The sequence below is a fragment of the Pundamilia nyererei genome, unplaced genomic scaffold, assembly GCF_000239375.1.
Source record: "Pundamilia nyererei isolate P.nyererei 1_Seehausen unplaced genomic scaffold, PunNye1.0 scaffold00204, whole genome shotgun sequence".
NCBI classification, from domain to species: Eukaryota; Metazoa; Chordata; class Actinopteri; order Cichliformes; family Cichlidae; genus Pundamilia; species Pundamilia nyererei.
Genome location: NW_005187605.1, coordinates 672,554 through 685,347, shown reverse-complemented (window position 1 = coordinate 685,347; position 12,794 = coordinate 672,554). Strand labels below are relative to the sequence as shown.

Below are 12,794 nucleotides of genomic sequence, written 5' to 3'. Positions count from 1 at the left end.
ACTGAAAATCTCTAATTCCACAAGTTTGTGCTGAGATACCTAACGCTGGCATTACCATGACAATTAAAAGACCTTGCTGTGTCTATGTTAGACTGTAAACAAACTGAAAGAGCAGAGTGGAAGACCAAGTAATAAGAGATGAGGAGAAGTGAGTTCAAGAGTTCAAAATTGCTTTTCTGGGATGAAACAAAATGAAAAGTGACAAAGACTTTACTTCTTACTTCACCCTGTTGTTCAGGCTTGCCTCAGTGGAGTGAATTTACATGTAGTGCCACTGCCCATCCATCCCCATATTCATACCCATGCTACCCATCGGCCCTGCAAGTAAAGTAAATACACTGTTAAGAACCACCAACACAAGACAGAACAGTCCTGCACAGTATCACAGAAACCAATTGAATTTTTCAAAATATTCATAAAGGACTTTTAAGTTCAGCATCAACCTTTCTTGAGTAAAAATACACAACATAACTACTTTTATATTTACTTGTTTAATGATAGGTTTCACTCATAAAGTGATGTGCTCTGAATCAAATGTTGCATTTATTATATATGCCACTTCTTTGACTTTTGGTTCTTTTTTGCATTTTCAATGAAGCCTATAGACATAGATAATATAGACATGTTCCTCTATGGTTGTTGCCACTTCCTAACATATAAAACCTGCTTTGTGTCACTTTATATCTTTATCCTGTCCTTCTTTTTGTATTATGTTCAGTATTACTTATATGTCTCTCTGTAAATGTATAAAAATGCACTTATACGCATGCAGATGGACTTTCTTGACCTATGCACTGGCCTGACCCACATACTCTTATTTTCTGTCCACTGGGGCTGCAATTAACCATGCCCTCATTTTCATTGAGATAAGGACAAATAACAAGGTTTACTTTACTAGACCATAGAAACTCACGAGGACAAGATGAAACCTGTTACACTGATTTTGTCCGTCATGATTTTTTTTTTTTAAATAAATGTTTGAGCGATTACTCACCACCAGGTCGAAGATTCATGTGCTGCTGCCCATCAAGAACAAAGCCTCCCATTGGCTGGCCATCTGGACTGTAAGCTGTACCCTGACTTACTGTGAGAGAAGATGAGAAATAAGACTATTGGTTAACTTGAGGTTAAATTTCGACCCCAATTCATACTGAAGGAAAGGAACTATTAGCAGTATAGTGAACACTGAACCTGCTCTGTTCGACTGGTCAATCATAGGCTGGACTATTCTCCTCCTTGCATTGATAAACCTGGAAAACAAAGATCAGTAACAATGAAAATGCTTAAATAATTTTTATTAAGTTCAATATTCTTGACCCTTGAGAACAGATACATGATCCAAAAAAAGAAAAGAAAAAACCTGACGTGAAAGAATACTTTTTTCGACTTTTTTTTAGAAAATAAATTACAGTTAGTTTCTTTCCCAGTGGTGTTAGTACACAGAGATTTCTGATAACTTTGCACAGAAATTAAGTGCATTCTCTGTAAAAACACATCCTCTAAAATGCCATCCCTCTTGTAATTATCAAAAATGAAGAAGACGAAGTGTTTTGTCACCTAAAGTCAGTATTTATGAACACTTTCACTGTAATTTGGAACCTTTCCGTGCGTCTCCAGGGACCTGACCAAAAGCCTGTTTTTTCCTTATTAAAATAATTTGGGTCACTTTGAGAAAGTAACACAACCTACACATGTATTGATTTGGGTTCAGACCTGTAGCTGTGACATGACAGCGCTAACCACTGCACCACCCTGTGTCACCTGTTCATTCAGTAATGATAATACTTATTATAAGTATTAAAATTACCTGTATTTAACTCATAAGCATTACTTATGTGTTAAATATAGGTAATTTGGGCATTTTCAGCAGCAAAAGTCAGGTTTTATGTATATTCTGCACTGCACAAAGCAAAAATGTTGAACATGTGAAGATGCTTACTTATCTGGTTTTACACCGACTTACCAGTTGTTCACTTGAAGAATGGTGAGACCTGTGTCCTGTGCTAGCTGCTTTTTCTGTTCCTCTGATGGGTATGGGTGCTATTAGCAAAAAGGAAGATAGACTAATAGATAAGTGATGCACAAATTAACTCTGCAAACACACAACCTGGTCCTGTTTTGGCACCCAAACATTTTACACTAATGCATGTGGCTTTGTGCCACAGCATTTAGCGTTAACCGGGTGGTATATAAAATTATTGGATGGTATACAATGGTGGCTTTTATTTGGGACCCAGTAAGGCCAGGCCACTCCCCAACCCTCCCTGTCTTGATTCAACCTCTTTTCCTCTGGCCCCAGTCCCTTTGCAAACTCTGTGTTTGAGTGTGTGTGAGACTCTGGGAGAAGGGTGGCAGATGGCAGACAGAGGTGACCTGTCTACTCAAAGCAGGGTCGTGGGCCAGTCTCCATTCTGCTGTTGTCAGGCCATCTCCCGCAGTCATCATTGAAGGATGAGCTTTAAACTATTTTTCAGGGAAAGTCAGTGCAAGCACACACACATGCTAATTTCCTCTTTTTTTTTGTATGTTTGTCACACTTAAATATTTTAGGTCATCAAACACAAACATACACAAAATATTAACAGGAAATCAGGAAGGGGGCAAACACTTTTTCACAGCACTGTATATTATTACATTTACATTCTCAGACGTCCACAAAGACACACTCATATACTTACAAGCTTAAACACAACCATATATATTACAAATACACACACGCAAGCATTTGTACAGTAGGCCTCCAAATATCACGAGAGATGCACAGAGAGGAAAGAAGAGACACCAATTTAAATAACCAGAGGGGAAAATGCACAGTTAGCTTTGTGAAATCAAGTGTGTGATGGTGGATAGTCACACACTTGTAATAAAACACACACAGTCTATGTACTGAGGATGCTTTTTGCCCCCTCCTAGCTCTCAGCTGGCAGAAGAGTAGCATTTAAAATACTCTGAAAGAAGTAACATAATGTACTTTAGATAATGTTGTTTTGGATTCAATGTTAGATAACTTAACTCATTTTCTCAGCTTTTTCCAGTACAAATGGCCACACTGAGAATGGCTTTTTCGTGTTTGAAATTCACTCCAAGAAAGATGCTGTAAATGATTAGTAAACAGCAAACAGAATGTTTTTTATACAGCACCTTTCTACTCAGTACTCAAAGCCATTCACACATTTACACTCCGATGGAGCAACTTGGGGTTAGAAACCTCCCCAAGGATATTTGGGGAGGATTGAACCACCAACCTTCCTGCTCTACCTCCATGTAACCCCATTCATGGGTGTTACATGCAAACAAGTGCTTAAATTCAAGGTGAGAGAACATCTTTTCAGCTGACACTTATGAACACTTATGAAAGTTTGCTCTACAAACTCTGACACCGATCTTTGAATGTAGAGAGATAAAGGTTTGCATGGAAACCAATAGATATCGTTCCGCTAATAAGCAGGTAACGGATAATCTACTGAATTAAATCCTTGCACTGCTGCTTTTTATACAGCACTCTCGCAAAACCTTTAAGAGCTTTAAGAAGAGATAACAAAAGCAGGAGGGGACAGCTACTGATGGATAGAAACATCCCCACTGCCCCCACAGACATCTAACCACAGGCCTCACACTGTAATGTCTGACAAAACATAATCCCGCTCCTTTCACACCCTCAACAAGTGATGAATGCTTGAGCGCTTGGGTGTTGCAAAAGGCCTTTGAGGGGCCAAAGTCCCCTTGCACACTTTTCATAGACACATCCTGCCATGGCAAATACTTGTGCTTAACAAATTAGGCCTGAAAGGAGATGGGAACACAGAGGGGATAATTCAACTATCCTTGTCTTTATCTACAGAATCTAAAGGTGGGCTTTGGAAAGGAAGGGATTACTCCAAGTCCAGGACCTGTGTGGGCCTTTTACAAACTAAACAAGTGAGGGGTTACAGCACATCTAAGAGTATAAGAGGTAGAAAAGGTGAGGAGGCTGTGATCATTGGATAAAACGTGATGCTGTCCTTGTTGGATGTGCTCAACATCTTTACAGAGATGAGCTTCTTTTGAATGAAAGGCTTCTGATGTTGATTTCTGAAGAAAATGCCTGGACTGCTATTTCAAAAAAGGGACCTTTAGTCACAAGTTCCTCTTTGCTCCGTTCTCTTGCAATGGAACAAAGACGAACATGGTTTCAAGATGCATTCGGAAAACACAGAAAAACAGTGAGGACTCATTTCAAACAACTTTTGCCTGATGACGCGGCCTTAGCTGGACGACATTACATTCTGTCCTCGTGCACATTGTAGGGTTTCTATTACAGAGAAGCTGAGAAAATGTTGCAGTTGTATAAAAAGCCACAGCTAGATGTGGCTTGTCTGAATGAGGCTCTGTTCGCTTACTGTAAGGTGCTGGAATAGCCACGCTCTCATTATGTTTGTCGCCACTTTGGGGAAGATGCCTCGTTTCTTCTGTCTCTTCTTGTCTTGGTCATCCTCATCTCCCGTGCCTGGTGATGCCAAGCTGTTGTCAAGGCCGTCACCTGCAATCAGAAACAAAAGGAGTCATATTATCAGGAAGCTTTAACGTGGCCCGATCTCTCTATAGAGCCACGTTCTCCTTTATGGCACGGCAGTACAAATTTCTTTGTCTCACCTCTGCTTTACTTCCCGGCCACTGGATAATGAAGAGGAGTTTGTAGCGTAGGAGCTCAGTAAAACCAAGAGTTATTAATTCAATGTGAGCCACGGCTTTGACATGAGGTAATGACTGCAGGAGCTGTGCGGCTGACATGAGATAATGAATGTTCAAAATGCAGTCAGACTGTGTTCTGTGTACTCTTATGTGTATGTGACCTCTGTTTGAAGCAGGACTGAAGTAAAAGTGGGGACAAACAAAAACAGAAAGCCAAGCTTGTAAATGAAGTATGAACCCAGTGTGTTTAAAGTCACAGCGATGTGTCCGTATGGGCGACTAAGGCAGAACGAGGGGGTGTGGGTGGATGGGTTGTTAGAGCGTGAATCCTTCACCTTGCAGTTCAGTATGACCATCCAACACACACACTCCCCCTCCCCCTTCCTTCATCAACAATACAAGTGTCAGGCTGTCTGCATCACAGCATCATTCCTGCTCTGGATCCTGCTATTAGCAGCATCTCTGTTTGATTTCAGCAGGAAGCTGGCGCGGGTCAAAGCAGGAGGCTTCCTTTAAGCTGAGATTTCCGCTCCCACAAGCTAACTCACTCCAACTTGCAACACAAGGGGCACTCTGGTCTCTCTCCTTCTCTGACATTAATTGTGCATCATGCGAGATGATTTACTTTTAACAGTGGTGGTTATTTTTCTTGCCCTCGGGGCAGAGAAGCCTTGAAAGCCTGCCTGGAGGGTGTGTGAATAATGCATCTGAGAGACTCCTCCCCTGAGGCGAGACAGGAACCCTACTTTTCTTAAGAAATGCCCTAGTATGTCTTTTTGTTTTTAGAGATGCATCAATCAAATGTGCCTATATGAGCCATATTCATGCATAAATATTTCAGCTAATGAATATTGACACTAAAAAGCCCTGTTCCAGGGTCAGGCTCCAGGGGCTGTGGGAGTTTTACGGATGGTGTCCACCAGCTGTAAGTCACAGACAGGATAGCGTTCCTGCTGCTTCCGTCCCCTGCTGCTGTCTTCCTGTTTGTTTGTCCAGCTGCTGTCACTGCTAACTTCAACATGATGATAATTAACCAGCATAAAATTGTATTCTTACTTCAACTCTTTAGGAAAAAATGTAACACGAGCACATTCGATTCAGACTGACCTAATCATTCTAATTAACTACATACGCACCGACACTGACATATAGCGGCCAGAGAAACTGAACCCAAAGAATATTCAAATCTCCACTAAAATGATAGCTGTGTAAGAAAGACAGAGAGAAAAGGTCTTGCTCAGCTTAATTGTATCAAAGGGAGGCACACTGTTCCCTCTCCACCCCTCATCCTCATCACTGGTCTGCTCCTCTCCTCTCCTCTCCTTTCTTCTGCTCCAGAGAGGGAAAAGCCGCAGGGCATATCCTCTGCTACACTAATCGCTTCTGACTGTTCTCCGGCAACTCAGCCAATCTAACCAGTGTGTGACAGTGCAGTCTCAAAGTCATATGCCCATGCAAGTCTCCCATGCCCCTCTGCTCCCACCCTTTTTCATCTCTACTCCCCCTCCTTAGTTAAGTCTGCCTTCCAGTGTCTGCACGCGTGACACACGAGGGGGTACAAGGAGGGGGGAAGATACCGCAGGGATGACTGGAGTATTGCCCCGGGGTGAAGAAAAACACACACAAAAAATAGCATCCTGAGATATCAACACAAGTCTTCCTTTTTTTTTTTTATACCCCCTCAGCTTACTCGATAGATAGATCTGGTTCTACTGACCGCTCTGAAAACCAAACAGTCAGACAGCCCTTTGGCTGCTCATCTGGTCTGGTACGTAAATGGTGTGACCCACAGTAAATGTGATATTTATTATATGTTTAAAGGAAAATAATAATTTTAAAAAAGCAGTGAAATGTTTTTAGAAAAAAAACAAACCGAAAAATAACATCTAGATATTTAAATTGTTTTATATTAATCTCCCCACTGGACATGTTGGTAAGTAAGAAGCAGCTAGCAGAACTGATTGTCGCACCCCCCCAGCAGCATCACTGATGCAAAGCCAGCGTGGGCTACCTAATGAGCTCAGCAGGGCCCTGATTCATCATCACTGACACCCCAAGACTCCTCCCATTATTACACATGAGACAGAGCATAGAATGGAGCAGCCGGGAAGACTTCCAACACAGAAAGTGAACACATGACAGTTAGAAACTCTGATACGGAGGAGCATCTGTTTGACGGCAGGAAGCTTTCATGGTAGCAGCACCATGTGGCAGTGAGAGCTATTTATTCTTTCTTTCCATATATATATATATATATATGAATCCACTTTTTGAGTGATTGATGATATCATAGGTGAAAAATCATGTTTTTCACCTATGATTGAGGTACAGAGACAATTTAAGATAAGCAGGATTTACAGAGGATGTGTGTGCTTGCAGTAACTATAGTATAACTATAAATTATGCTCTCATCATCTGCTGTTTTACCTAAACAGGTTAGCAAAAATAAAAATGGCTTCTCCACAGCATTGAAAACTTCAAACTGCAAAATCCAGTGACAGACATACACTTTATTATAGGCTCAAAATCCGTTGTTAACAAATGTGCACACTGTTTGTATCTGTGTGAACACGTGGCTCCTGACCAGTTAGAGCATAATTTCACGTGTGACCTCAAGCTAATTACAACAAAAATTTTGAATAACATTTTTGTAAGCAGTCTGTGCAAACTGAAGTAAAACATGCACACTTACAGGCAATAAAATACAAAAATGTGATCTTTTTTTAAAATAAATAACTTGTAAGATAGATGCTGAAGGGAGGTGTCACTAACATATCAGCACCTCAAAAAGTACAACACATCCTGTCCCTCACATTCCACTTCTCAGCAAGAGTGAGGAGATTTTCTAGCTTCTCCCACTGCCTTTTGTTTTATTTGAATGGACACCTTCTCCCCCTCCACACTCCTGGGAGAGCACGGTCCGTTTAGCTGTGGTCAACCCAAGCGGTTGAGCTATCAAACACAGCCTTCTCTGCATATCACACAGCTTACAAGGCAATGACCACAGAGTGGGAGGTTACAGAGGAGCAGGCAGTTATGTAGGAGGCTACCAGTACCACCAAACCACTTCAGTATTCCCCAGTCACAGTGGATTTCTTTTTTCTGTGGGTTTCATCAGACCACAGAAGCTTGGTTAATGATGACGATACCATAATCACTGCCTGTTAGGAATGTTTTTAAATAATTCTGCCAGTTTGTAGAGTCTCTTTCACCACGTGTGCTTCTGAACAAATGTCACTGTTGTTGAAACTATGTTTGATCTCATTTCTTCTGTAGTCAAACTGTGACTGATTTATATACTGATGTATATATGAACCAATAATCAATAATGAACAGCGGAGACTGATTGATGGACATCTTGGACAAAAACGTCAGCAAAGCCATCGTTAAAAACGCCCGTACAGAACAAGCTTATGATGACATAATATGAAATTTGCTGTCTAACAACATTCAGAAACTGTTGAATAATGAATAATGAATAAATAAGATTAAGTGGTGCTGATATTTCCCCAGTTGCTTCTTTCCAGACTGTACTGTATGTTTTCTTTGCTTCAAAGCCCTTAATGAAGCATGTGGAATACCTGTGATCTTGGTTGAATGCTAAGAAATATTGATCCATCCATTCACACTCTCCTTTTCCCCTCTGCTACAGCTACAACTTCTGCACTGATGCCAAGTGCTGCTACCGAGCTTAAATAGTGCGTCTGGTGATTTGGTTAGGATCACCGACTCGAGAAAAGAAAACAGAACCACTAATGTTCGATGTATATTACAAACCACACCCTTGTTTGTTTCAAATGTAAAACTGCTGCAAAGAAAATGTTAATAATGAGGAGTTTTGGAGGCGATATAGGCAAAGACAGAAACTGGGGGATTAAAAATATACACAACACTAAGTTCTACAGTGAGAAAATAGAAGCAAGGTTTGTGTTGCCAAATACCAAATACTCACAACATTAATCATTCTTTATTGGACTGGACCGATTCCCATATAACTACAATTTTATAACTCAGTGAAGATCATCCGCCTGCTCTGACTGAGTTTAGTATGATTTTGTTCCTTTAAGGTTGTGTGCTCTTCAGGTTAGAGAAGCAGGATCTTTTCTTTTCTTCTTTATACAGAAAACAGTCTGTCCTTTCATCTCTATGAAGGGGCATTCTGCACCCCCATCCACTATCCATTCTCTACCAGGTCAAAGGGCGTGGACCTTGGGTTTTCCCTGCTGTTGTTTAAACAACAGCCAAAAGGAAAGAAACTATTCATAAGGCGATTTAGACTATGGACTTCCTCAGCTCACCTCTGCACCCAACTTCTGGATCATTAAAGTGTCAATTAAGATTTACCAAAACTGCTCTCTTACTGCATTTTAGTTGAAATGTAGAAGTGAAGATTGTAAACTGCTGTGTTTATAATCAAAGTAAGACTCTTATTCACTTTCCCATGTTCTTAAAATCGAATCTAAGTTTCCAATTGTTCTCTTTGATGCTCTGCTCACTACTACCTGATGAGCAGAAGGTGGAAAGTCTCTTAAAAGTCATAAATAGCAAGTCATAAATCTGTTACAGCCTCCAAACAGAAACCACAGGCAGGACACAGAGTGACAAAAGATAGAGCGGGGCTGGACACAAGCACGGGGAGACAGAAGCAGGCAATAACAGCAGTGAACTCAGTTTTCTTTATCAACTACAACTGATGTGAGGGACAACCAGCATATGTGCTTACTAGAGCAATTCATAATGAACTAAAGAAAAAGCTTACTAGAATACAGAGGTATCGATGTGCAAACAAGCAATATTATTTCTTGAAAATGTATGCTTTAGAAAGTGTAAAGGATGCATAAAATATATTCTGTGTATCTTTGTTAAACAGAGAAAGCAGACCAAACCAGAACAAAACCATTATTGCCATTCTCACAAATCCTTAATAGTTATATTCTAAACAGGAACAATTTATGAGTCTGAATAATGTTTGAAAACTTACTGTGACAGAAATCAATTCGGGAAGAATTATTAAGTCATCATTTTGCTGATATAATAATAGTCAGGCTTTGATTTCTTGGTTAAACTGGACATTAAAAAGACAAATTGCTAAGTGATATGCCTGCATACCTAAATACTGGTATCCAAAAGGTCCACAGCCAGAGCGCGTGAGTATGCTTGTGGCCATATGACTTAATAGTTATATCCTTTTATGTAGAAAACCGGGAGTAAATACACATATGTGTATTTGCTGTATGTGTTTTATAGCTTGGGCACTGTCTTAGAGCAGGCTTCCATGAACTTAAATCATCTGTTTTATCAATCAATGCAATTAAGCTAAAGTGATTAGATAAACTAGGAGTGTTGTCTTTCTTGAAATGCTCCCCCAGAATCACCAATCAGCTGGGCCCGGTGAGGTCACAACAAAGTCAAACCTTTGTTATGAAGGCCTGAAGGCGCTCTTACCAAGTTCGCTGGTGTTGTCTCCGCTCTGGGAAACGTGTCCCCCACTGGATGGTCCTGGAGTACCCACGGAGGGAGTGGAATGGGAATCATCCATGTCTCTCCAGGACGCTGGGTTCTGAGAGGTAGTGGACAGGTACAAGGAAATGAAGCAGGGAAGAAAGAGGAGGGTAAAGACAAAAGGAATGTCCAGTAAAGTCCAGTATGAGTTCCATTATGCAGTTAAGCGAAGGCACAAACACAAGTAATGTGACAATACCAGTTTGTCCATGAGGAAGGTTTGAGCAGAAAGTACAACAGCAACAGTTTAGTAACCCTGCAGCATGTGGATCCTGCCGTGTCCCGACTGTTTCTGTGACCAGAGTTGGGGAGAAACGTGCATTTATTGGGCTCACTGGCCTGCCACTCAGACTTTAGCCTAAACCCTCTTCACTCTCTGCGTCAGCTGTTTGGCAAATGGTGATCAGATGAAGGGCTCAGCAGATGACAAGAAGAAGCACCGGGACAATGGCACAGTATGAATAAGGCTCTCAATGCTGGAGCCTCTTTTCATACCCAGCCATGCAATAATTACAACTCCTTGGTACACACAGCTACTCAAAAGAGGTGACATGTGTTTTCATGTTCATCAAGCTAATGAAGAACATCTGGTAACAGGAACGGAGCCTAGTATATAGTGTTGTGTTCATTCACACAGGAAAAAACAGTCTTGTACAGTCTCTCTGTGTCTCACACTGTCCTGTCCTGCTACATCCATCATTTATACACTGACCAACTGCAGAGCACATGAGGCACTTATGAAAAAGTACACAGGCTTTGTCTTCTCCAACCCAGCATGTGCTCTAAATAAGTAATGGAATATTACAACACCATATTCACTTGTCAGTTGTGCAGTGGCAGCTAATAAACACGTCCTTCAGGTTCTTGGAACGTAAAACTGAGTTGAGGTCCATATATCGTTCAGAAGGATCGGTAAAATCAAAGTGCTTCCTCACACTTGAATATTGGAAACAGTTGCATTAAATATATATATTTAGAGACGTAACTTTTGGACTGGGGTTCGTTTTAAGATGACACAGCTGCATGCATTCATGAAACTGCAAACTACTGAATGAGTAGAAATTTCCTGTTTTCATTCAGATCATCTCATTTCATTTCATTCGACTTTAAATGTTCTCTCAGTTTAGCGGCGTCGTTGCTCATGCTGAAGGTTTGACATCACTGAAGCAGCGTCAACAGAACCATACACGACATCAAATATCTATTTCCGGGATGTCCTAATGTAAATCTTTTATGAACAAATTTACCAAACAATAACTAAATAGACAAAAATAATGCATATAGCATACAGACTGCTGACAAATGAGATTCCACATCAGTTTCAGTGCTCCTCTGCACTGATTCTCTTTCAGAACTCTGGAAAGTGTGTCTCTTCCCTCACTCAGTGTTTAAATATGAGCACTGTTTAACAGTTTTCCTCAAAAATCTTGAACATTTGAAAAGGATAAGATTTAATTAAATTAGAATGAGATTCTGACACAAATGTAGCCAGTAAAGCCAAAGAGAAAAGACACACTAAAGCTGATGTTGGACGACATGCTGTACCACAGTTTAACCATTATCCTCCTTGATTGTGATGAGTGTCATTTCTTGAGAGCTTCTGTATATTTACTGAAATTACTCATTTGAAAAAATTATACTTTTATTTATCTATTTAAATAAATATTCATCAATTTCAGATTAATTTTTTATCTGATCTGCAGCAACTATGAACTCCACAATGGAACATTACCGTAGTAAACCCAGGAATTCTACATTCTAATTCTACTCTTTACCAGTCCAATTTTTTTGTGTCAAAACTTCAGCCATCATCATTTTAAGATCCTCATGCTGTATGTAACTCTACATTAGTTCAAAATCGGACTTTCTTAGTAAATGAACAAAAATAGGAAGTCCTGTGTGAGGCACACAGCAGGGCTGCAGCCTGACACAGGCCCTGCGCTCTAACGTTTCTGTTCAAAGCTGCAGCCGTAGCACCGGCACTGATCATCCTTTCTTTCAAGCATTTCCATAGAACAGGCTGCCTTAACAGCACCTGTTACGGGCTTCTTTTATTTCCTGTTTTTCATTATTTTTATGATCTATATATATATTTAAAGAGATCATAACAATAATGAGCAATGAGAGTATATATATTTATATATATATATTAAATAACGACCAAAAAAAAGGTTTCCACGCCGTGACTCACATGATCTGCGAGATTAGTGGAGGATCCTGAAAGGTCGTCAAAGTCCGACTTGCAGACGTCTCTCTCCTCTATGACCAGATCGATGGGCATCTTTCCTTTCAGGCAGCTGATGTAGCGGTGGCAGAAGTTATCACAGAGCTCATGGACCTGCCGAGGCCAAGCTCACATTTAGCGAACACCACGAGACTGAAATACTGGATTAAAAACCTGTTTTCACTGAGCCACGTGAGAATGAATCTTTACCTTTTCTAATTCCAGCAGATGAAACCGCAGGACTTGAATGGCTTGAATCATCTAAAAATCACAAATATTTTTTTGTTGATGCTTTCGTTGTGGTTGTTTTCTATAACCTCAAAATATTAGCACCCATCCAATAATAATAATAATAATAATAATAATAATAATAATAATAATAATAATAACAATTCAT

General features: G+C 40.3%; 1 protein-coding gene across 1 annotated transcript in view; it reads right to left on the bottom strand.

Moving 5' to 3' along the window:
- Nucleotides 1–236: 236 nt before the first annotated feature.
- meis2b (Meis homeobox 2b) overlaps nt 237–12,794 on the bottom strand; it is a 14,154-nt gene continuing 1,596 nt past the window's right edge. The window contains exons 3-10 of the mRNA XM_013914551.1: nt 12,608–12,658; nt 12,365–12,511; nt 10,117–10,231; nt 4,380–4,519; nt 1,964–2,040; nt 1,192–1,250; nt 995–1,084; nt 237–318 (exon numbers count right to left, since the gene is read on the bottom strand). Of these exons, the coding sequence (XP_013770005.1) occupies nt 260–318; nt 995–1,084; nt 1,192–1,250; nt 1,964–2,040; nt 4,380–4,519; nt 10,117–10,231; nt 12,365–12,511; nt 12,608–12,658 (738 nt within the window). The 3' untranslated portion in view covers nt 237–259. The remainder of the gene's footprint in view (nt 319–994; nt 1,085–1,191; nt 1,251–1,963; nt 2,041–4,379; nt 4,520–10,116; nt 10,232–12,364; nt 12,512–12,607; nt 12,659–12,794) is intronic.